This window comes from Camponotus vicinus, unplaced genomic scaffold (genome assembly GCF_025532165.1).
Source record: "Camponotus vicinus isolate PSW18456_S1 unplaced genomic scaffold, iyCamVici1.0 SCAF_13, whole genome shotgun sequence".
NCBI classification, from domain to species: domain Eukaryota; kingdom Metazoa; phylum Arthropoda; class Insecta; order Hymenoptera; family Formicidae; genus Camponotus; species Camponotus vicinus.
The window spans coordinates 3,084,812-3,111,621 of record NW_028141949.1 but is presented as its reverse complement, the minus strand read 5'-3'; the positions used below and the strand labels follow the sequence as shown (position 1 = coordinate 3,111,621).

Here is a 26,810-nt window from a genome sequence, read left to right as displayed (position 1 = left end):
CACTTGGAAGCTCGTTCGGAGCTGGATCCGTTCAAAGAAAGACGAACGGACACGAGCGAAACCTCATTCGGATTAGAGCCTGCTCAAGGACACAACGGTGTGAGAGAGGATGGGTCTTTCTTTCTTTCTCTTCCCGCGAGACGATATCGGGCGGGATAAAGCCGATTGATTTCGTCCCTATAATGGGAATTCGCGAAGTGGATCCCCTTATTTCGAGAAAGCGACGGTATCCGCAATCGGTTTCCGCCTCGCATTTTCTCGTTTCCTACAAAGCTCTAGCGATTGTCGGTATTACATGTGGCACTCTACTTTTATTCTAGTGCCATTCATCCCGATACACAATTATCGTTCAAAATCGATATCGATATCCTTGCGATTTTATTTGGCAATGAGTTTATTTGATTTTCTCGGAAGCTGCAATTATCTTTTTGTTTTTTTTTGTTACGTTAAATTATATAATCATTCGAGAGAAAAAAAACAGCGTTTCATTGATCTGCATAAAGTTTAGAAAAATATGGATTTATTTTTTACATATATTCTTAACTATCTGACTATTTTTCTCATTAATTTCGTATGCACAAAAATAAATCAATTCATTAGAACCTTTTCCAGATTGTGATTTAATCGCAAAATAATTTAATCCCAGGAATACCGTGTAATTTGAAAATTCCATAAACAAGTTATACATATATAATTTTCAGCATTTTATATATTTTACAAAATCTTCAAATTTAAACAAAAAGAATATAAGCGATCGCTTTGTGCTAAACGTGTCTCTGCGTTTCTTGGCACCCATTTATCATCTTATATGGGATTCTTAAGGAATGTTTCCAAAGACTTTAGATGTGCTCCGTTTCGCGTCTTAAAGTCTTGGCGATTCGAGATGCGGCGCGATAACCAGCGCGGGTGGAGTTTGCTGGATGTAGCGAGAGAGGGAGAGGAAGGCCGGGCCTCTTCTTGGGCCGCACCAGGTTGCCCAGGACGTTACAGAGATTTTATAGGAGCGTAACGCACACGGCACTGTACGCGCCGCTTGGCGTCATAATGATTATAATTGCCCTCGCTATCTTTAATGTCCTGGAAGCGGGTAATGGTAGCGGCTATTATGGCCGCTCGTATAACTCGCCGCGAGATCTCGATATCCCCCATTTAAGATTCGGCCGTTTCCAACGATCACAGGATACCATCTTACGCTTATCGCTTCTCGATGAAACGAGCTTGGACTTTTCCCTCGTGTCGAGAATGATTTTGTTGAAGCTGTCTTTATTCATCATTCAGCGAGTGTTTTGCTTTGAGAAAGATATATTTCGTTACTGACGGATCAAGACAAGTGTTCTCCTTCAGTAGAGATTAATTGAAAACTTGTTTACGAAGCCTTGCTCGACGAGGGAAAGCCTTGAATTATATTCTTACATATTCTCGATTTAAATCGAAGTACACCCTTCATCGAGGATTTTGTGTTTTCTTTTGTCTTTCTTTTTTAAAATTATAATTTTACTTGCGTTAATGATAAAATACTTAAAAACATTTTGCTTTTATTTATCAACATATTGAATTCTTTCTTTGATATATTTACGCGCTCGAAATTTTACGTTCGCGAATAATTTTTATAAGATAAAGTTTTTTGTTCTCGAAATTGCATCGCACTACATTCGTGCTTTAACGACCTCTCGAATCCCTCAAACGAGTAGGTATCGTCGAAAAGACCGGGCGATAAAATTTTTATCTCACTTTATACACGTTTGTATCGTAATTCAAGCCAACCTGCCGCGGTATCGGGCGAATTAAAACGTATCGGGGAATGATTTAATAATAATCCGGCCGTTTCTCACAAAGGAGCTCAAAGGATTAGTCTATAAATTAATCGTTTCGCCGTGTACGTACTCTTAGTATGCTGCCGTGTATACCGGCTACACATGTTTCCCTTTTTTATATCATTTTTATAACTCTCAGGCCAAAGATAAAAGTTGCGGGATTATGAGTCCAATTAAGTCAATATGAACGAAAATGTCAGCATTACTTTTATTAAATACCGTTATTATACGATTCACTTAACATTAAATTTGGATATAGATAATTACACGAAAATGTCGAAATGTTTCTCTTACTTTTGATCTCAGTTTAACAGCTGTTTTGATATTTTAAGTAATTAAATCATTTTCTTTTAAATTTATTTAATTTATATATAGTTTTAATTTATCCAAGATTTCTCTTTTAATCTTTTCAATGAGAAATTGTCTCATTTTACTGCCTATTTCAGATATTCAATGGGAGAATAATTTCTGTATAAAGTAAATCTAATGGAATCCTCTTCCCATTTAATAAAATTAAATATTATTAATTACTGTGAATGTACATATAAAGATGTGAAGGTAAATCCGTTAAATTTATAAATGTGAGAAAATTGAGGTCGAAAATGGAAGATAAACCGAATTGCAGATAAACCGAATTATAAATTTAGATTTGTGCGAATAGACTCACGATTGCGTGGTGCGGGAGTCAACGTTCGAACCAATAACGCGTTATCACGGCAGCGTGACGAAGGTCACTGTGTGCCTTTGCACGAAGATGTCATTTTTTCATGGTCGTGTCGGGTTATCCGACGTCTCGATCTCCCGAGCTCGACGAGAGAAAAAAAAATCGGCTGATTACGTGAGGCTGCGCCCGCTTCCGTTTCGCGCGTCGAGACGCACCCTTAGAAAGGTTTACGGCCGGAAGTCGAACCCTCGTGTGCGCGTTCGCGGGGGCGGATGCGACGCGACGTATTATATCTCGCCCGCGCGTAGCTTTTCCAAGTACACGGACCCAATTATGTAATTAAGATAATAAGTCGACGCGAGCGTGTAGGTCCAGGCTCTTGTGTCCGCCCGACAAGTTCTGTCCCTTCTCTCGTGCGAGGCTCGGCGAGCTGCGTATGGAAATTCTACATTATCATTATCCGTTTCAGGGGAGCGTGAGACATGCGCTTGAAAACATTGTACATGTATATTGCAAAAGGGTTCTTATCCTTGGTAATGATTTACGAGATGCAACGTGAAAATTTATTTTTACACGTATTTCTGATTTATCGATGTAAAACCACCGAGCCAAAGATTCGACCTGTGTTTTATTTATTGCATCTTGCTAACTGCGGTTACGCGAGGCGAACGTTTGCCAGGTTACAAACAAAGCTATCGGTATTCCTTATCAGGTAGAGGAAAGCAAATTATCTCGATCTTCCTGCGGCGGAAAAAGTCGATAATTATTGCTCGTTAAACTAGTGACGCGAACTCCATGAGAGAAAGAGAGAGAGAGATCTTCTTCTTTGCCTTCTCTCGCGTTTCGCGTCTCGAGGTTGTAAAAATTCGCGCGAAGAGAACCGGAACAAGGAAGCTAGAAATCAGCTCGACCATCTTCACGTTTCGAAGGATGCGATCAATTGACACACTGAATGTCTTACTCTCCTGCCTATGACTATTTATATAATGTACTCTTCGATGAAATTTAAAATTTACTGCAACTCGTTCCTCGAAGTAAAATAATTGATAATGTCTCGTTATATCCTCAAGTTTATTTTAGACAATCTATAACACTTGATTTAATTCGATTAATAATTATCACATGTAATCACATCTAGCAAATGCGACATATAAAACCATAAATGGAAAGTTCTGAATTTCGTCGCGGATTATAAATTGTCCAAGACGGGCGAACAAATTGACAATCTATTGGAAGGGAAAAATGTTAAACGCGAGTATCGCCCATTCGCCCCGTACATCCTGTATGTACACATAATCACGGCACCTTCGAGTCCGTTAGCGTTACTAAGCGCGCGTACATCGATCATCGGCAAAGTTGGCTCGCCCGGGACGAAAGTCGTCCGATCAACCGACGGTCGTATCAGGAATTATTATTCACCGGCCGTCAGTGGATGAGAGAAGGAGAGGGCGGGGCCCGTGGCGCATGCATCATCGAGAGCAAATTCCGTTGCCCCGTCTTTATTTTACCACGGTAGTGAGGTACAACACGCGGGCGGATACGCAGGAAAGATGAGCGAGGAAAGAGGAGAGAGAAGGAGAGAGAGAGGAAAGCTACTCCTCTCTCCCCTGATCCTCACGTGGCCGCCGTCAGTCCGCTTAACTGTAGATCAATCAATATACCTCGCTTGAACCCTCTCTCGGTCCCCACCTCTCTTGCCTTTTACTTCGTCCTCTCCCTCCGGCTCTGCCCCTAACGAGCTCATCGCTCGTGTAGCCAAAGAAAAAACACGAGAAAGTGGTACAAAATGGCCCTTGAGAAATGCTGTCCGTCCATCCGTTCGTTTCTTCGTTCCTGCGATCTCTCGCTCATTCCGTTGCTTCATCTCGTCAAGGGTGTAATGGACGAGATCGGGAGGAGGATGAGCGAGGAGAGGAGATCGCCGTGAAAATTGAACCGAGGTAGACGAACGGCGAGATCTCTCTCTTTCATTGATTAACGTCGATTAACAATCCCGCTGGACGTGGTGCGCGGTGGATCGCCGAGCACCTGCCGCTGTAGAAACCTCTACGTACGCGGTATCTCGGTGCGTGTGCGTCGCACCGAGTGTATGTGCGTGCGTATTGTGCATATTTCGTTTTGTCGCCGTACATCTCGTGCGCGCTCGGCATTTTTTCCTCGTGACAGGCGTTGACGTTTACGTCTTCACACGCGGCCGCTGCGCGTTTTAACGTATTACTTTCCATTCTCGGCCGAACCGAGCGAGCCTCGCAGCGATATCTTCGTTAATTACATCATCGCTGACGAAATGCGAAGGTTCAATCAATTAGACTTTAGATTCGGGCTCGAATGCGGGAAGTTTTAATTAGCTTTTAAATAGATATTTTATTATATTTGACGTAAGAAAACTGTGCGATGCAAGCGCGATTAAAGAAGCGCTCGTCAAATACCGACTCGAGTTTGAGTTGAATATTTTTTTCTCTTCTCGTAGCGTGTTACTTAAATAGTCTGCGGACAGAAAGCTAGGCAGAAAATTAGATAGAGGATGAACGGCGAGGGCGAGGCAGCGAATTAATTATCATTCACCCTTGGGTTAAAGACAGTGTTGCGAAACAGCGCGCGATTAGTCGAATGAAATTTATCGTCGCGGTAAATGTACGAGTCGAGGCAGGCCAGGCGAGCCGAGTTGAATCGCGAAGAGAAAAGAGGAAACGAGCCCGTATCGCCTCGCGTCGAAGGAACGTTTAAGGGATGTGCCGGGAAAGCGCCGGAGAAAAAGTGACTGCCGGGAGAGGTAGACTAGGAGAGGAGCGAGCGAGGGTGGACGGGACTCGTATTATAAAAGCAATTAGGAGGTCTCAGATTAGATATAGCACATCGTACATAACAAATATGATAATACGGGCCGCTAGCCCGAAGGGGGTTTGGCTTTCGTACGGGTTTCTCGGCGAGGGTTTCGGGTTATGAGGCAGGTTAAACGGAATCATTAATAATCGGAGCTAACTAATCTGCCTGTCGCTATGAGCACACTTGTTTCACTCCTGTTTTTATTATTGCGCCGCGAGATAACATTTTATTCTTCCGATCCGGAATGAGAAAAGTATCGTGCGCATTTTACGAAAAAGTGCACGCGACGCGTAAAAATTCGTCTCGATTGTTACTATTTTTTTTTAAATTTAATCGTCGCGATTAATTAATTATATCGATCCAAATAAAAATGTCACCATCAAAGATGTACGCAATTGAATTATAATTAATATTGAATAATTGAATTATAATATTTAATCTCTGCATGACATAAATGGCGAGACACCCTTGTATGTCAAAGGAGTATTGTGTGTACCTGACGAATTATAATGCCAAGAATGTGTCATTTATTTTGATTTCTTTCTGTTTCAGTTGTACGAACTGGACGAGAATCCTGACCGGAAGGAATTTCTTGACAACCTCTTCACTTTTATGCAACAGAGAGGTAAGGACTTATAAATAAATTACCTCGATCAATCGAAAATAACGCATAATAAGTATGTCAATGATTCCTCGGCGAGTTGTGTCGTAATGCAAGTTCATATTACAAATATTTAATCATTCTCCCGTGGCTTTTTCAAGGACGGCACGTTCACTAATCAGAATTTTTCCTCTCGATATTTGCCAATCTCGCTAATTTATATTTAACTCGTGCATTCAATCAAGATCTGCTTTTACCGTCTCTTCGGAAAAATTAGAAGACAGTAAATCGAATTTAGCGATCAACCGACTTTCTTCGACGACGTTATTTCGCAAGTTTGTTTGGATTCGCCGCTTGAGTCTGTCGACCGTTGAGAAAGATACACACGTGTGACTATCCCCGGCATCGACCCGCATCTCGTTTCCTGCACACGTGGATTTTCGTAGCCGGCCGCGTCGTAAACGTCCACGTGGTTAAAAGGTTCGATAACACGTTGCATCTGCTCGGGTACCGCGAAGCACCGAAATTAGAATCGACCAACGAGTCGGAACAAGCGACGCCCGTGAAATCGCACGTTTTCTCACGCGTGTCTGATAGCGCGTGCTATATTATTGTTCCCGAGCAAAGTTTCAATAAATCCAGATCCCGTAATTGGCGCGAAGACTCTCTCCCCGTGCTTTTTTACGCTATTTTAGCGTGAAAATCTTCTTTTCCTTTTCTTTTTTTTCTTAGAGTTTCAAAAAGAAGATTGATCCGCAGCGAATCGCGGCCTCCGAAGACGGTTAGACGGTGAACCGGAAACGTCGGGCTCTAATTATAAACATGGCGACTTCTCGTCCATCAATCAAGCCCGCCTGATGCGTCAGTGCTTCTGTTCTTTTCGCTCTTTTTCTCTTCTTCTCTTTTTCTCTCTCCGTATCTCTCTCTCTCCCTCTCTTCGTTTCTCTATGAAGCTTGTGGCGCAACTTTGAGTCTGAGACAGTGCTATTATTATTCCTACCTCCTAGCAATAATTAGAGTCGATTGGATCAACATATCCGTTTGTCTCTTTCCAGTCGTCCGTTCATCGCGCGTTAATATTTTATGAACAGTAATTTAGCACGATAAAGAGGCTAAAGATGCTAAATGATCATCATTCGAAGCGATAGCGCACTGACATTGACTGAACCTTGAACGACGTGGAAGAATTATTTGATCTCGCATTACTGAGTTTGAAATATGGAAAATATATCCAATTTAAAACTTGTGGCGGAAAAAAGGGAAAAAAGATGAGAGGGAAAAGGGATGCGAGACACGGGCACGTTATGAGAGAGGAATATGACGTATCGCGCGATGATGCGCGACCGTACGTGGCGTCGTTTGTTTCGCGGGTTATTATACTTCGTGAATGGTAATAACGAGTCGGGGAGACCATAAATCCTCGAGGCGATCAATGCCGATTGATCTTTCGATTCGCCCGTAACGCGGCTCGATTAAAATCGCGCGCGCGGGGCGAAGGAGAAAATAAAAAGGCGAGATCGGGCGAGGGAGCGCGTATCTCGATGTCTCTCGCGGGTAAAAGCTTGATATATATACGAACCGACGTATAGGGGGACCCCGGTCGTCGGGCCCCCGGGGCCCTCCCGCGGGGGCCGCGTTATTGTGCCCCACGCACGCAATAATTCAACACTAACGTAACGCATAACACCTTACTACGTCCGTGGATATAAAAGACCATTCATCATATTCGGGTATATTAGTCCAGCCACCACCAATTTGTGTTTGCTATCATCGCTCTCGACCGATTCTATATAAGCGCTCTCTCGGCTCTTTTTAGATATACAAACGCGCGGACAAATTATCGCGGTTAGTCCATTATCGCCTTCGACTATGGCGGTGGCTCTTTTCGTGTACGATTCTTTACGCGAGAAAGAAAAAAAGGCGCCTCCTTGCATCATGTTATGTAATAACCGTATCGGGGGATGTTTCGCGGAATCTCCACATTGATCGAATCTCATATCGCGAGTATAAAAATTCGTTATTTTATACATGTTGATAATGTGAGCACCTATACCTATTTATCGCCCGACTCTGACCGAGAGTAAAACGGAATGCTTATTTAAATGAAGATGACATTTGCACAACAAAGACAAATGGCTTTCTCTGCAATCTACAAGCAGGTGTCATTCTCTAGTCTAGTAACAAGTTCTATAAATAAGTCGATACATTCCAAGCAAACAGCTGCGATGTTCTGTTTTGTTGCAACTTTTTCGAGTGCCTAATTATATGGATAATAACTGTGTTATTTTTAAAATATATATACGTATATACATCGCGTTACGTATGTACCGGAAATAATTATCTTATCATAATTAGGACGCAATCTAAATTATTGTCTATTATTGAAATAATAGTAGATAATAATAAACCTATATAGAACTTATATAGAAGTCGTCTAACTTTACGAGGTTGCGTTCTAATTCTGGTAGGATAATTATTTCCAATACAATGATACGAGCAAAGTATTACGTGGAGAAAAACGAGCCTATAAAGAGCATAAAGTCCTGCGCGGAATTTAATATTAGCCTCGTGTTTGTTTTGCGCTTCGTACTCGACGCCACGCGGGAACCGCTCTTTTTCGGGGAACTTGGCTTTTAATGACCTTTAAATCCGGCGCCGTTAATAGATATTACCAAGGCCATTTTGCAACAAAGTGTCCGTCCCGGTTTCGAATCCGCCGTCGACGAAGGTATTCGTATATCAAAAGCGCCGACGAGGCACGCGGAACGCACAGATTCGCGCAAGCGGAACATAACTTTGGCCGATAACTTTGCCGTGGAGGAGCGCCGAGAGAACCGGTTCGCGAAAGTCAACACGTAACCCTCCAGGACGCGCGATCCAGAAAATTCTGAGGGGATCGATCTTGGGAACGGTTTCGATTAGGGTAAATAAGAGCGAGCAGAAACGCGCACTCGAACTTGGAGATTTTTGAAAAATTATTAGGGTGTCTGTTCTCCCCAAAACATGGAAAAACTTGAAATTCTCAGAGATTTCTCTTGTATCTAGAGAAATCAAGGAATTCTCATGAAATTTTATTGGCACCCAGGGAATTTAAAAAAATTTTTTTTTGATTAATGCTTTTATATTGTAATTCGCTGATAAGCCAAGTTATAGAATATGTGTTTAAAGTATATTATAAATATATATATTTATTTTTGTTTATATGTCTAATAATTCAATTTCTTAACAAAATATTGAATATATAGTATATATTATTCTTTATTAATGAGAAAAAAATGAAAATGTTATGCAAGTAAAAAACATTTATCTAACGAAAGCTACTCATTTTTTTTCAGTACATTTGCAAATCAATTACTTGAATTTTAAGTAGTTCTATATTTTTCTTTCGCGTGAACAAAGCATTGAAAAATGCAAAGTTGCACCAAAATATTTTAAAATATCCTCTTTATTTAGACAAAAATATTCTGAAAGATCAGGGAATTTTGAAGGAAATTTTGTACAAGATTTAAGTAGACACTCTAATTATTCTCTCCCCACGAAAATGTATATAAGCGTGATGATTTTTCTCCTCTTCTCTTTCGATTTTTTTCGCCACTCTTCTTCCGTAGCCTAGTATATGCGTGGAATTCACTTCTTCGCTCGCGCGAAAACTAAACTTTGTGCGAGCGTTCTTTATTTATCGCATACATTGCTTTGCATCGTTTGAAAGAAAGAGAAAGAGAGAGATTGTGTTATAAATCCCAACCCATTTAATATGCAAATTTCACCACCTCCGACACAGCCCGAGGTCTGCACTTACCTTCTTCTTTTTTTTCCTCACCAATACGAACGAGTTTCAATCGCCGATGTAATTCATACTGCGGTGACTGCACACGAGTAATGCCATTTCTCGTCGAATACGTTATTATCTTTATTTCCCTCTCTGTTCATCTTCCCTCGCAGTCATGTATTATATATATTTGCACTCTTGTAAATGTATGAAGATATAATATAAGAATGTAAGAGAACTTATGAATCTTGTAGATTTTATGAATCTCTCGAAGATGATGTCGTCTTTTTCGTTTTAAAATTAATTATCTTTCTCTTCTTTGACACACACAGTATCGGATATCCTTTTAATAGCAGATTCCCTCTTAATTTGAAGACAATATTTTCCTAGCGAAATTTGTCGAGACATCAATAATTTAAAAAAAGTTTTTCACAGAATAAATTTTATAACAAAATATAATTATATATATAATAATATATAATTAATTAATAATTATGAAACGATAATAAAAGTAATTTACTCGAGATATATTTTTGACAGTGAGAAAATTAAGAGGAGGAAAGACAATAGAATGTAATTCTTTTTTGCCATGACGACGTTTATAAAAATTATTGACGAAGAGACGCTTTCGCGCGCAGAATTGATCGTCGCTGAGTGTGTAAAAGTTCGTGTCGAGCCGAGAGCGCGTCTAATGTCCGCGTTACGGCCGGTTCGAAGGGAAAAAACGCCTTTTTACTCGCGCGCGACGCGGCGCGAGTAACGCATTAACGCGGGGAACACGTGTTCGGCACGAACGCTTCTCGCTACACACTTGTGAACACGCACCGCGTACGTGACGTCTGCATATACACGAGATATTACATTAGGTTTTCATAGGCGCGCTCTTTCGTCCTCCCATTTCCCACCCCCCATCCCCTGCCCCCCTTCTTATCGAACGAACGTGGAATCGTTTCTCCATATTCGGATCGATTATTTCGCTGAAAGTTTCGCAGGGAGAAAAAAAAATAAAGGAAACCTCCTCATCCTTTCTTCAAATTAAACTAAACGCTCCGTAGCGTAGGTAGCGAGGGCCTCGCTTTCGTGCGCACCCGTAAATTAAAGGGGGCGAACGAGGGAATCGGAGAGCACACGAGCGGGAACTAGCGTGAAATTGAGCAGCCGGCCCGAAATCCGCGGCGGTAGCTTAACGTAGTTATCGTGCCGAGCACAGCCATTGCTTTTAGCATCTTTTACTATAGCCATATTTCGCATGTCGCGCTCCCCCTCGCCCACGTGGTACACGGTGGAGGGATTCAACGGAATCTATATGCGCGAATGAGAGATCCGCGTGACTCGCGGGCCAGAAAATATTTCCATTGTGCGGAGGAATAAAGGGGACGACGTGATTCGCCAGTGGGCTGACACACGATTCGCTCTCTCTCTCCTCTTCCGCCCCCGCTTCGATCTCCTATTTCCTTATTATTCGATATTTTGCGCCGGGGGCACGTTCGTGTGCCGTTACTCGGTAACTGCACGCCGTCACGGCGCATTGCAACTAGTTTGAATGTTTGACTTTGCCTCGCAACAGCGAGAGCACAACGCGTCCCTCGCGCGAAAATAGTTTCCTTTCCTCCTTTCGCGCGCGCGAGAGCCAATACCTTGGCTATTTTGAATGCAAATTAGATTGGCCGACGTTATCGGTGATTTATAAATCGGCTCGAGCGGCTCGCAAATCGACAGCTTGTTGAAAGACACTTTTTCCATGTAAAGATCCGAGCGCACTGTATATGTGTCAAAGAGTCTTATACAGGTTTCAAATGAAGCGATCTACCCTCGCAGGACCGGCTGCCGCCGACATTCGATGTCAAACATTCTCGGCGAGAATAATTTGACGTCTCATTTCGTTCCCTATAATACCTGCTACAAAGTTCTAATCTAATCGCGTATAATTATTTGATTAATTAATTATAACTTTTGAATGCGTAACGAGAGTCTTTGAAACCTTGCGCTATTTATTCTCTACATTCCCGACAATCTTTTTTATTTCTTCCTATCTTTGTCTTCAAAATCATTGCAAATTCGTTTAAATTCCACTTATTGTTAGAAAAACATTTTAATATTAAATAAATTTCATTCGGATTAGAATCAAATTGAATTGAGGAGCGGTTACTTGATTGACAGTTAGTGTGTATGGAAAACGGTTTGACAATACGTTGACATGTTGACGATGACATACAACATGCGTAGACCTTAATTCATTAAACACACACACACGGACGACGTCGTATTGAAAGCGTTAACGCTCATAATATTACGTCTCATAGAGATTTCAAAGAACTCCAAGCGTTATTCGTCGAGTCTTTATTACGTAATAAATATCGAAATTCATACGCGTTACAACCTTTACCGGGAATCGATCTTCGACCGGTCCGAGGAGGGACTGGCCTATAAAAAAATCGTTTCGGGTCGGAGGCGAGCGCGGATAACGTTGACGGGAAACGTTGGAATCGCGTGTGGAGGCCGATCAAATCGATCGGGATTCAACGACGCGCGCGTCTTATAAGACGTCTTTTATACGCGGGAGAGATTATACCGGTCCCGTACACCTCCTTAACACCTTCGTTTATACCTCTATTTGTATCTCGCACCGGCTCCAATGTCGTTTTATCGTCTTTTACGACCTTGTCGAGCAAATCGACGAGCCGGTGTCGACATCGACCAGGCAATGATCGGAAGGAGGAGAAAGAGAGAGAGTCAATCCATCCTGTCCATAAACACTCCCGGCCTCGGATACACCTCCATAAAACGAAATAAAGTCCTAGCGAGCACCGCGCCGATGGGCGGGCATTGTTCCCGCGGGTGATGGATTTCGTCTCTGACGGATCGGCCGTAAAGCCCGTCGTCCGAATGCTTTTTCTTCGAAGCGCCACCGCGGAGCCAATACGGATTTTTCTCTCTCTCGAGACTCTCAACGAGGTTGATCGTGCGACCTACCCGCCGGCTTTCCAGGGGCTTAAATCGGGATTACGGCGGGATTAAAGGTTCGTCTCGCATACTTTTGCGAATACATTTCGGTAGATCAACAAGAGGAGCAGCAAAAAGAGAGGAAATACTACGAGAGGAAAGATGGATTTTTTTCATATAATTGCGACATTTTTACGTTATCAAACAATTAATGTATCACGTGTTTTTGCGAAATCGAATCGCAAGGAAACTGGAATGATTAGATCATTATCGTTGCTTTGATCGATGATACCTGATTAAATCGCTGTTATTTTTTAATAGAGATTACGTGATTTATTAATTATGCAATTGCCTGCTCGTCGCTCGATAAATATTTCATAATCAACGTATTCAGAAACGTGATTTAAATTTTCTTGTCGAATTTCAAGAATATTTTGCCGGATTCTCGAGTTGATTGAATCCTCTCTAATATATTGATTCATCTTAAGACATCTTATGACAATAATATAAAAAAATATAGACAGAGAGAGAGAGAAATGGCAATGAAATAATTTATATAAAACAGAAATAAAATTTTGTAATTATCATATTGTTATTCAATTATCAGGATATTGTTTGTACGAAGCGTGAATCAACCTCGCTCGCTCTTCGCAGAAGTTTCGTGATAAATTTAATTCTGTAGTCCTCTAAAGAGGCGAGCAATCATCACTAATTATTTGGAATCCCAAAATAATGACGTATCTACAGGTTGTTGATTGATGCCCTCCGGCAATGCAGCTAGGCTACGCAAAAATGACGCTTTCGTGCAGCAAACCTGAAATTCTCCCGACATTAATTATTATAATGCGGATTTTTGATTGGTATCCAAGCGAACCTTGACAGAGCGCGCATCTCGAAACCGGTAGCCGAGACTTTATAGATCGGTCTTCTGAAAAACTCTAAAAATGTTGCCACGTCTCTCTCATCGATATTTCGCAATGCGTTTTCTTCCCCAAAAATATAAGAGATCGCATCTTAATGAAAAAAACTCTTGTTTATCAATAAGATATAAATCGATCAGAAAATTATCGATGTAATTCGAAAAAGATACGTTTTACTGTGTGTGAAAAATGTATTTTCAATCTTAATTTTCCTTTTTATTTATGGATGCTAAAGAATTTTGATAGATTTAATTTATTAAAATTGATCCTCCTCTATATATCTTGTATTTAGGCAGTAAACAAACAGTTCCTTAGTTAAAGGCTTTCGCAACAAAATTATAGATTAAATTAAGTTTAAAGATTAATTATAGATTAAAGTAGTTTGAAAAGAGGATGATCCGACCTTCTGAAAAACTCTAAAAATGTTGCCACGTCTCTCTCATCGATATTTCGCAATGCGTTTTCTTCCCCAAAAATATAAGAGATCGCATCTTAATGAAAAAAACTTGTTTATCAATAAGATATAAATCGATCAGAAAATTATCGATATAATTCGAAAAAGATACGTTTTATTGTGTGAAAAATGTATTTTCAATTTCTTAATTTTCTCTTTTATTTATGGATGCTAAAGAAGTTTGATAGATTTAATTTATCAAAATTGACCCTCCTCTTGTATTTAAGCAATAAACAAACAGTTTCTTCGTTGGAGACTTTCGCAACAAAATTATAGATTAAATAAGTAGTTTGAAAAGAGGATGACCCGACTGGTTAAAGTATCGAGTCGGATCTACTCCGTGAAAGAATCCGTGGGAGGAAATGTACGAGTAATCTCCCCCGGACATATCCCGCGTGTATCTAGCTCAAATCCATCCGACCTTTGTCGAGCGTCGCGGATAATTGAATTTCTATCCCTCGCGTCTCTCTACGTGACAGTTATGGTTGTTAACGCGGGAACGTTACACCTGTCCAATTAGTTATTCACTCGCGCGGCCGCGCGCGCTCGCGCTCATGTGTTCGACCTACATTTTCCAGTAGCGGACAGGTGACCGGATGGCTTCCAGCATCCCAGAGTCGGAGAAGAGGGAGCCGCCGGCTCTGCCCCGGCACGTTTCAGCGCTATAGATAGTGGCGCACGCGAGAGCACACGCGAGCACACAAGCGGACGGCCGAATGAACGAGCGAGCGAGCGAGCGAGCGAACGAACGAAAAGCATTTAGCAGGATGACGTTCGCACATTCTAGACGTCCCGACGCCGGGCGTTCCCCGGGCGATCATCCGTTACGTTCTCGTGACGTAATTGTCGAATTCTTGTCCCAAGAGTCAGCAGCCTTCGTTTACCGACGTTTGTGAGAGAGAGAGAGAGAAGGAGAGACTTCCCTCTGTCCGTGTGCGGCTTCTGTCGGCGCCGCTCTTTGCGCGCGCAGTTGAAATTATTGTCTACCCTAGAACGTAAAGATTGATTTATGGAGATTCCACTATCTTTCGCGCACCTCGCCTCGGTGATACATATCCGTAGCCGAAGTTTAAATGACGTCGCCGTTGATTAGATTGCGCGAGAGATATACCTCGGACGTTTCTGTCGGGCCTTATCGTCGAATTGATTAAATTGAAAATTATTTTTATCCCAAGAGGAATTAGAAGTTTTTTTATAAATTACTATTTTCGTTCCCTGTTATATATTTAAGTAAATTTTGCCGATATAAAATATTTTAAATTGAGTATTGCGTGTTGCTTGCTGACACTTTGGTCTCGACGAGAATTTGCATACACTTGTCTTTACGCTCCGGTGACGGTAACGACTTTTTACCGGACTGGCGTAGTCCATGCGGGTGTACACGTTATTAAGTGCTACGTGTCGCGTCATAAATGTTATTCATTGATATTTCGGGGCGATACAACGAAGAATCGATGTGCGTAATAACGTACAAGAAGAGAAGAAAAAAAAAAGAATACACGAGAAGGGTAGCGCGAAAGCGCTTAGAGCGAAGGAGAGGATTGGAGATGATGCGAAAAGAGCGGAAAGAGGACAGGCCGAGGGACGGAAATCGTAGGAATGGAATGCGGGCGGCGCGATGCCGACGAAGCGTGGGAAGTAAAATACGGCTGTTATACGACGGCCGACGGCCATTTCCATCATGGCGGTTTAGTATCGGCGCTGGGCACTAAGTCTGAACTAATTTGCTTATTAATATTTCACAACAGCGCCGATCGCTCTGGGGGTTCGTGATATATCGCCTCCCTTTCTTCGCTTCTCCCTCATCTCTCGCTCGCAGCTTCCTCTCTACCTAAGAGCGCGTATATACATGTGTGTGTGTTTGTTGCGTGTATCGAGCGGCTTGTCTCGTTCCTTTAGTTCTAAAAGGAGCCGCGAAGCCTCTTGCACCTTCGTTTCCCTCGGCTGAAAGAAAGCCGTGTCCTACGCAGAGCTTTTTCACGCCTACGCGTGTCTTCGGTGTCCAGGTGGTTAAGTTTACACGCGCCGCTTTGAACAGATTCGTTTGAGACTCTCATTCTTTGCTGAGGGATCGTGCAACGAAAGAGCCATCGTCGCGTATGTCGGAAATCTATACGCGGCCAGATTTCGTGATGGCGAACGAGCTGGTGCGAAATTGAGCTGTCAGTCATTCTCGAGTCGCGACGAGTCGGAGACGAGAAAATTTACGTGGACGATTCTTGCGACTTGCGCGTGCACCTGAAAACTGTCACAATTCTGCTGCTATTTTTAAGCCTTAATTTTCTCGCGTTTATTTTTAGGAGATTGTCATATGTTTACTTTACAAGAATTGGGCTCCTATTTTGTATTTTAAAGTATTGCATCTAGAGATTTATAAGAGGAGCTTTCGGCACAATTAACTGTAGATTAAATAGTTTTAAAAACGAGTATAGATATTTGATTAAAAATTAAATTTTCCAAGAACACAGTTGCCCATTTAGATTTTTTTACGTGATTCAAACGGTCGGATGGAAATTAACGTACTTTATCAAAATGCGTTTCAACGCATCCAAACGTGCGTAGGCGCCCAAGATTCATTTAACGAGTAGTCTTCATTACCGCTTATAACGATTTATCTCGATGCGATTAACGTCGTTAAAGTCCAAAGGCGTATCAGCGGGTTTACGATCCCTGACGAATTCGCATCTCGCGTCGCGGAGAGAGACCTGGGGATTTGGGTCGCGCGGGAACGAGCGTGAACCCTTATTCTGGCAGAATGACAACTACGAATCGAAAGTTATTTTCGTTGCTCGATATATAGGTTGATTTATATCTGGCATTGGGGCACAATAACGTAGCGTTGATTTCGCGACGACTACTGTCTTTTATAATCCCGAGAATAGAGCGGCAAGAGAGACGGCGTTCGCGGAAGATTCGATGATTATTCCGCGCTAGATGCGTTACGGGAATAATAATGCGCCGTGAATTGTCGGTCGTTAAGCTTTTTATGACCGACGCGACAGCTTACTCTCCCAGTCTGTGATTTCTTATTATCGCGATACCGCATATCCATCTCTGGCCGCGCGTATTTCAAGACGCATATCCGGCTCTCATCCGAAGAATCCATCTAATCTTGATTTTCATTGCGAATTAAATTTATGGTTTTTGTATAATTTTTCGTTTATTATATTCTAGTCGAAATTGTTCTACCTTTCATCTCGGTCTAAAGTCTATTTTAATACTTCAATCAAGTCACTCCCTTTTTTGAAACTATTTAATCTATTACTTTGCCAAAAGTTTTTTCAAGAATACGTGAAAAAATTAGCCGTAAAAAAAATCTATGTATGACTAATTTTTTGTCAAAATTATTCTTCTAATTATTCTTTCTGTATAAACGAGCAAAAAAAAGAAAATTACATTTGATTATATATTTTTCCCAGATGAAAATAAAGGAAATAAATTTTGACTTAGACAGGCTTCTTCGTCGCTCAATTTCAATTTACATCGCGATCTCGATGATGCACTGATCTTCGATGAAACGTTAGTTTCACACTATAATTTATATCGTTTTATACGCGACCCCTCGATGAGAGGTTGACGAGTCTCGACGAGATAATTTGGCGTCCTTTTACCCTGCTTCTGATCGTAACGCGACAGCAATGACGGCGTTTTTGCCGAGACTGCTTTCCGATCAAAACGTCGCCCTCTCACCGGTCGCAACGAAATAAAGCCGTATGTGCAACCGGCCATAGAGATACGGCGCGCCGGTTAACGTGCCATTTTACGTCACATCAAAGCTTCGCCACATTGTTGGCAAGTGCCTGGCAATAATCCCGACTATCCCTTGCATTCACCCCTCGTATCCGTGGGAGAGTAGCCATGCGCGAGCAAAGGAACGACGACAGACTCGTCGTCTCGTGGCTGTCTCCCTCTTCGTGGTCGTCTTCGCCGGGTGCTCGAACGCGAAGAACGCGAACAAACGTTCTAACCGTGAGAAGACGATGCATCTATCGCATCCACGAGTTCTAATTATGGCACGTAATTAGAAAGAAAGTCGAGGTGCGTTTGTTAAACTCGATCGAATTATAAATCTCGAAACGTGCGGATATTGCGCTTTCGGATTTCCAAGCGTGAAAAAATAAGACATGAGAAGAGAAACGAACACGCATCTGGCACACGATATACTTCTCTCGATGTTGCCTCTTTATAAGAAGCGTTGTGTCGAACAACGTGTTCGCGGACGCGCTTAAATCTTCGGGACCGCTTTAAAAAGTCGGCTCCGGCTTTGAGCAACCGAATCATGGTACGCACCACGACGGGGCAGGCGTGCAAATCAGACCTCGTCGTAAAGTCTATCAAAAAAGCCATAGAGCCGAAACGCGCCGCAAGCGAGCGCGCGCTTTTATCGCTCGTGATATTATTCGAAGATTTTTATTGTCGTCGCGCACAAATCGCGATACACGTGCGGGTCGCATCGTTGCTCCGAGATTCCTCCCAGCCCACCCAGGTCGTACCCATCAGGTCATTTCAGTCATCGTCTGGATTAGCTAGAAAAAAGAGCAAAAGCTTGCACGAAAGAAATGGTGCAAATTTTTCAACAACTCTTGCATTCTATGATCGTGTTTTGTTTCTTCTCCCGACAAGAGGATATCTTCCTCTGACGCTCTGCTTCCGCGGAAACTCGGCGGCTCTCTCTCTCTCTCGTCATTCATCCAAAATAAAGTACGCCTCAAATTTATATTCCCCTAGACACGCGTTCGACACGCCTGCGAGTAATCCACGGAATCTCTTGGCATCCTGCATTCGATCCGTCTTGTTTTCTGGGATTATGTCGCTCGTCCGATGGGGAGAGATATCAACTATACCACCCACGAAGAACGCTCCTCTATTTTACTCTCCACGACCGTAGCTTGGCCGACGCCCCAGGGATGCGCCCCGTCGACTGACGGAAATACAATTATTTGATTCGTCGAGCAACAAGTGGGTTCGGGGAGAGGAACGGGGGGGGATGATTCTCTCAGAGATTTCGATGCCTCGATAGCGAAACCATCCGCGCCACCGGATGACGATGCCGCATCGTGCGCATTTCTAATGTAGCATCGTAATCCGTTCCTAGTCCGACAACAGCTTATAAAAGGTACATCGGGTGAAACTTTGTCTTTGCTTGCTTGCGACTTGTTTTGCGCGTTCTTGTCCCCGAGTCGGCGACGGCCGCGCGTACTCGAGTCGCGCGACGTTCTCCGAGAATGCAAAACCGGCTTAGGCGACACAACTTGGAACTCAAGACAGATAATCGGAAAAGAGAGGATATATGGCTAGAGAGAAGACGATTGAACGGGGAGAGGGACGAGGGAGGGAAGGAGGGGGAAGGAAAAGAAAAGGCACAGAGAAATGCAACGAAAGGGGGAACCATAAGCATTGCTACAAAAGCGCAGCCGTTGAGCGCAACCCTTGGTACGCCTCCCATCGTTCCATTGCGGCAACTCTCCGACAGTTAACTTGGCTAAGACGGATCGTAAATTACGCCAATATTTCCGCGAAATCCTAACAAGATTATAAACCAGATTGTAGCGGTCTATGTGGCCGCTGTGGCCTTCCCGCGCTCCCTCCACCCTCTTTCCGCCCTCACCCCCTCTTCCCCTTTTCCCCCCCGGGATCTTTCTTAATCTTCGTGCCTCTCGACCGAAGAGCCGGAGAGTGAAGTCGAGTGATGCGAAGAAAAAAGAAGAAGGAAGGGAAGAGAAAAGAAAGAGAGAGGGAGAAAGGGCGGAAGGGTGCGGAGGGAGGAGATCTATTTATAATGCGTTTGCGTCTTTGCAGGGGCCCAGCCGGTGAAGGCAGTAAATGTCACGTGTATTTCATATGAAACTCCACCCCCTCCCAGCCATTCCTCGCAATGCCAATCTCTTTTGCCGGTCTGATAATGCCAAGCGCTAACAAAGTTAACCCGCGCGGGACTCTCTCTCTCTCTCTCTTTCTCTTGAAAAATCGTTTCTCTTCTCTCCTCCCTTGCTCTTTCTTCGTTCTTCATTCGTGCCAGGTTCGGCGTGCTTCGTTTCTCGATCTTTCCTGAAGAAATGTTGTTCTCTCGTCGAGGTCGAAAATGAGGTGTGGATGTGACGGAACTTTCACAAAGGATCGCAATAATGGATTATTACTTGATTACCGAGATGTCAGGTCGTAGATGGAAAGACGTGATCTTACGCGGTAGCGTAAACCGCAAAACCACAAATTAGCTCGTAAAGCACGCGTTGGAAAGTGTAGCATACATGTGTTTCGACTCTCAAAAATTAAAAAAGTATTTGCTTTTCGAAATTTATATTGTTTTGGACACGTATGGAAAGTTCCTCATTTTTTCCTGGGAAATATTTGATGTGGGAAAAGTGATGAGTGAAAGTCGGGGCTGGACACCCTTATTTCGACGAGAAACAGCCAAGCTGCGGGCAGTCTTTCGCAGGGGTGTATTCCATCGGCGGCTCGTATTCGATAGATTCCGGGGCCGTCACGCGAGATTCCGGGAAAAGTCGTTTCGCGCGTCCGAAACCTCTTTAAAGCACAGTCAACGTATGTGTGTGTGTGCATATGTGTGTGTTAATAAAGGCCTGCGACGTAACCGATCGTTATTAGATCGGGCACTCCCTCGACCCCGCCGCGCCTATCCGCTCTCATCCTCGCAATAACCCATAAAATGCAACATTTTGTTTCGTATGCCAATTATCCCCTCCACGTATACGCTGCTAGACGGATATATGGCACCAAAGAGACGCTCGTCGTCTGGTCTCTCGGCTTCTGGGATCATGTTCTTCGCTTCTCTCGTTCAGGAAAACATTGTCAGTGTCGATGGGTGAATTTTCTGAAAGACAGACTTTTTTTTTGACTTTACTCATACTTTATGCATCTTGTCACCGTGTCATTCGCCGGGAAACCGGGGCGCGCGGGAGGTGATGCTCTTCATCATAAAATCTCACACGTGGACGGAATCTCATATGCGGCGATAATAAGACGTAGCGATGAATGGCTACTTTGGCTCGTCGAAGGTAGCGTGCGATGGCCATCGTCGCGCGATACTACGCTACCACTACTCGAGGAGACGAGCCGCGGTGCGGCGCGGCACGACTGCGGCCGTTATAAAAATAACTGCTGATTGGACGCCCTACCAAGAAAAGTCGTAATCGCATCCTGAAACGTTCTTTCTCCCCCTTTCCCTCCTCTCTCCTCTCTATCTCTCTCTTTCTCTCTCTCTTTCTGTCGGTCCCTCTTCTCTTATTTTCCCTTGTACTTCTCCTCTCACTGTTTCATCTTCCTCTCGGCGATCATTCCCGCTGTTTTACATGGCGTCTCTCCCTCAATCTCGTATCGGGAAGCGTAAGGAGGATAAATTCCCCATTTGCCTTCGATTTTGTAGAAATTCATAATAATTTTGAGACGTTTTTTTTTCATTTCTTAACGTAAACGCTGGGTGTTTTACTTGATGCGCGAATTTTAACAGAATTCTTGTACGATTTTCTAGTAGACTTTCGCATAGAGAGTTGGATCGACGCACCGCATCGCCGTAAGGGATGGGAGAGAAGACGGCGATCGGTCGCCATTTTGTGCAGCTTTTATCGCCGCGCCCTACATAGGAGCATTAAACGCGGGTTGCTGGGTTGCGCGTATATCAACAATAATTGCAGGGCCAATAATAAACCCGAAGGGAGCGCGCTCGATAGCCCGAAATTGCCGGTTCCCCTACCCTAGACGCGGAGCCGCGCGGTTTTATTGCCTCCTCTCTCGGTCGGCCAGGAATGGCGGGCAGAGGCCCCCCTCATCGTCCTCGATGGCGGATAAACGATCCTGCGATACGGCGCGCCTTCTCCCTTTCTTATTGTCCGCACTCGCGTACATGTGTATCTGTAATGCCGCGTTCGGCGAGACGTACGGAATCGTTCGCGAGCTCGTAAAGAGCCCGCAAAGCGGGCTCCGCACGCGCGATAGTCGCGAGTATTGCCCTTGTTAACGCCCCGTTAACTCGAACAAACCTCTGGACAAACTCATAAAATCCACCGACTCTGTGGAAAGCAACCGGCCACGCGGCGAGGGAGAGAGAGAGAAGCCGACGAAATGTCAAAATCGAATATTACGATGGAGAAATACGTTGAATTATCGACGCCGACACACGCGACGTGACACGAATAAAAATCATATCCTTATTCCGCGAGATGAAACGATCGTAATTGCTTGTTTTATTATCTAGATATCGACTATTCCGATTGTTCTTCCCGTGCGAGATGATTCTCGATCGTTTCAGACACGCGTTTGCCCGCGAATATTTATGCGCGACTCTAAACCTCAGATTACGCCAACTCGTAAAAGCCCGTTTACGTTTACGTACTTTAAAACGCGCACTACAGTCGCGAGTACTGCTGCTCTTGTTAACACCCCGTTAACTCGTAGCTCGGGCAACCTCGTAAAATTCGACGGTCCGGCTACCATGGTAGACGCTCCTCGTACACACGCGTGCGAATTAACCGAAGAATCCCTTCGTATCTGTATATATGAGTGCTTTTCGCTTTACGAGAAATATTTCTCGCGGTATTACACGCTCTTTCATGTATGGCAAAGATTATTAAATTGTATTAAATCGTCATATTAACTCGCCAGATCATCCCATGAATGCGCAATCTTCTCTCCTCTTAAATTTTAGCATACAATAAGCTCCGATGTATTTAACAGATATTATCGAAAGCAAAGAGAATATGTTGCCGAGTCGACAAAATACTACCGTTGTTTTACATTGTCGACATTTGTTTGCACGATTCGTAGGCGAGAGCTAAGTGACACGCGAGTTATTTGCCTTCCTCATCTAATGATATCTTCGATAACGAGATAATATGATTGTGATACCTCATTGGATTTTCCCTTCCGCACATTCCCATCCTCTGCTTTCCTTAATTACTCTTCTTTATTTGTTATACCAGAGCGATACTCCCTAAGGAAGATCGTAAAAGACTACTTGCGTGATCGTTGCAAATTCATTATTGCTCTTGTTAACGCCCCGCGTCTGGATAAACCTCATAAAGTTCAGCAAGCTTTACGCTCGTTCCTCAAGATGCGATCGATCACGCAATGAATAAGAGATGCTGCTGTTATGATTTTGTCTCATTTATGATCTGCCATTTATGATCTCGATTTTGTGAAATTCCGAAGTATATTTTTCGAAAATCTCCTTAATTCTACTTTAAATCTACATTGCCATTTTTAAGTATTAATTAATATTATCATGCAATCATCAATATTTGATCAATATCATCATCAATGTTTGATGTTGGAACAAATTATTATAGAAAGAAAAAGAGACATTAAATTAAGACAATATATTATTATCGCGTCATCCATAGATATCGGATGCTGGAAAATAAAATGTGTATAATTATTACGTGTATATTTATATGTTGTTATATTAGTTTCACGCATCACATCGTTTACTCCTTCATTGAAGTCTCCAAAGTAGAGAATAAATATTATAAACGATATTTTATAAAATACATATAAACAATGCGCAGATAAAACTAAAATAATTTTTATTTTACAGGGACACCTATTAATCGTCTACCTATCATGGCAAAATCTGTACTGGATCTTTACGAGCTTTATAAGTTAGTGGTCACGCGAGGTGGTCTCGTCGAAGTGATCAACAAGAAGCTGTGGCAGGAGATCATTAAAGGTCTTCGGTTGCCGGCGAGCATCACTTCCGCCGCGTTTACTCTACGCACGCAGTAAGTAGATCGTGAAGTTTCCCATCCGGGACCCCGGTTTATATATCCATCAAATTCGTATACAATAAGTCTTAGCCAGCGAAAGGATTCATCCGAACGTGAAATCTACGACGATAAAATTAACGATAAGACGAGCGCGCGCTTGATGGCGAATTATTGTTCAACTGTACTCGGAGAAAATGTAATAAAAATTACAATTTTTTTTATTTTCGTGAAACGTATCATAAGAAAAAAAACCGCGATATTTTTACTTAATAAAAAAAATATTATATATATATATATATATATATTATATAATATTTTACAAAGTAGTATCATAATTAGAAATATTCTGATACATATGCATAATTTTTATGGTAATAAATATTTTAATATTATTATACTTCAGCTTTACAATAAATGTAAAAAGGAATATTTTCTTGTAATTTGTACTGTAAAATTTTTTTTCTCCGTGTACTATCAATATTCAGTCATTTTTCATTGATATACATTATTTCTGTGTAATTAATTCCCGTGAGCCACAGTTTCTCATTAGAATCCGTCATTTATATAATTGATTATCAGTGTCCTCAATGCATTAATTAGCGAGATTCAACCTCGAGAAGGCAGGGGGAGGGGGACAAAGATATCGCGAACCCACGAGTCGACAGTTATTACTGTCGACGAGGAGATAAAACAACGTAAGTGACGAGAAGGCGTGTGACGTACAGGTGCATCGTCTTAGACGCGATCCCCCCGCGCGATCCTTCATGCGTAGGACACCTCGGGACGGGTTGTGACAACCTGGAGAACCGTTGGCACGCGATATATATTCGTTTATATAATACCACATAGCATATCCAGTGCGCGGGCCGACGAAGATTTATCTGCCGTTCGCGCGCTGTCTCGTTCCTCTCTCTCGTTCTTTCTCTTCCGGAGGGAGAAAAGAAGACAGACGTCTCTAAATAGAGATTCGTCGACGAGATTCAGAGAGACGAAGACGACGACGACGACGACGATGACGACGCGAGGCATCCCGTTTATCCACCGGGGGTTAGTCTTCGTCTACGAAAGGCAGAAGGGGGACGCGAAAATGTCTGCGAACCGGAGAGAGAAGGGAGGAGATGAAGAGAACAGAGTCGACGCATTATAAGTAGTGCGGGCTAATATGAATTACACGGACGCAATGCTCCCCGCTATAGGGGGGTGGCTCGTGAAAATAACTCCGCGCTTTGTACGCGACAGAACGTCGGCGGCGCGTCTCGTCGCGTCGCCTCGCACGCATCCATCATTCCGGCAACCGGCTATCTTTCCTCGACAACGATATGCGTACACGCGCGATGAGAAAACACAGTCTTGGATCCAAATGGAATATTGCTCGCAAAGTCTTTTTATCTAACAAGAAACATTGTCGATTAATTCGAACTTATTAGCTTCTGTAATTATCTGTCCATCTCTCTTCCTCTGGAGATATTAGATTTAGATAGAATTCTACGTCCTTAAAATGAACGCCAATTTCGAGATCTCTTTATAAGCGAAGCTAATACTGGATTGCCGCGCAGATGTACCATTTATTTATCGAACGACCTGTGTTAAAAGCGAATTTGATTATCGGCCAAAGGAGGGTCTCGCCGACTCGTCCGGACTCTTATCGTAAAGTGAACGGCGATGCGGAGGCGGGTCCAGACCAAAGAGCTAGTTTCGTCCGCGGTCCGCCAGACAATCGTAAAAACCGAAACAATGCCCGCGCGAATTATAAGCGGTTTGTGTAAAATATACCCGCCTTGGGGATGTTGATGGCAGCATAGAATTTAGATAATTAACTTGTATACAACGATAAAGTTGTAATTTAATTCGAAACGTATAATTCGCATCTTATAAGATTTAAATTTAAAAATATCAGGGTGCAATTTTTTATAGATCGGATAATTTTAATTAATTTAGATTTCGCAGGTATAATTATATTCATATTTCTCTTCTTGTCCGTTTCTCTTCCCTTCTCGAAACGAAAATTTTCATCAAGATCGATTTCGCTGATTCTAAAAATTTAATCTCGTAATTAATTAATACGGCTGATTATGTTTTACTCTTCTGAAAATTCCAATTATAAAAAAGAATAAGTTAATTTTACCACAGAATCGTGTGTTTATAGTATTTTTTAAACAATTTGAAATGTTATTGAAACATCTATAAGAAATATTCGCTGGCATGAAAGTAATAGCCACTTTCGCATAAAACTTATCGGATCTAGTATGCATATACATACATCTCTAATAATAAAATGTTTTTCTAAACCTGTTAAACAGCTCGTAAAGACATTTGTTCGAGCAAATTACACTTATTAAATGACCACAGGTATGCACACGCTTAATCATGTTTTTGCCGACAGGTATATGAAGTATCTGTACCCGTACGAACAACAGAAGGAGAATCTCTCGACTCAGGAGCAACTGCAGACAGCGATCGAGACGAATCGGCGCGAGAGCCGCAGAGGCAATTACACTACTTACGCTACCAACAACGAAAGTATGGTCGCGCGAAGTCAACACAATTCTTTGCCGAATCCATTGCCGTTGGGGCTGCCGCTCGCCGCCATAGGCCAAATGGACATCCACGGGGCGCCGTTCGTAAACGGACACCCGCAACATCATCCCCATAACTCGCAGCATTTACCGCCGAACCTATCATCCAATTGTAAGCTTTATTTTTTTCCTCTTTTCTAAGAAGCAACTCTTAAAATTATCGAAATATTGCTCATACCTAACATAATTTCAGACTAACATAATATATAAGCTTATACTAACATAAACTAACAATCCGTTATCGAAAATAGAGAGACGAGAAAGCGAGAATGAAAAACCACCTAAAAAATGGTGTACGGAGAATCGAGACGAAATGAAAAAAAAAAAACGGAAACGGGAGGAGAGATAGAGGGTTTAATTTTAAATCGCGCTTCGGGCCTCCCCGAAGATGATGATGCGAGAGAGCGAAGGAGGCGTAATTGATTGTACGATCCTCCGGAAGACAGGCGTTAACGGATGACTCTCGCTAACGAGCATTCCTATTTCCCTACCCTTTCCTCTTCCCTCTCTTTCCACCTCGCCGC

The 26,810-nt window shown here is 42.7% G+C and overlaps 1 protein-coding gene across 2 annotated transcripts in view; it reads left to right on the top strand.

Moving 5' to 3' along the window:
• The window catches only part of Retn (retained), a 94,963-nt gene that overhangs the window by 65,125 nt on the left and 3,028 nt on the right, over positions 1 to 26,810 (top strand). For both annotated transcript variants that reach the window (XM_083087218.1, XM_083087217.1), the window contains exons 4-6: positions 5,857 to 5,929; positions 23,542 to 23,725; positions 26,094 to 26,398. In XM_083087218.1, the coding sequence (XP_082943344.1) occupies positions 5,857 to 5,929; positions 23,542 to 23,725; positions 26,094 to 26,398 (562 nt within the window). The remainder of the gene's footprint in view (positions 1 to 5,856; positions 5,930 to 23,541; positions 23,726 to 26,093; positions 26,399 to 26,810) is intronic.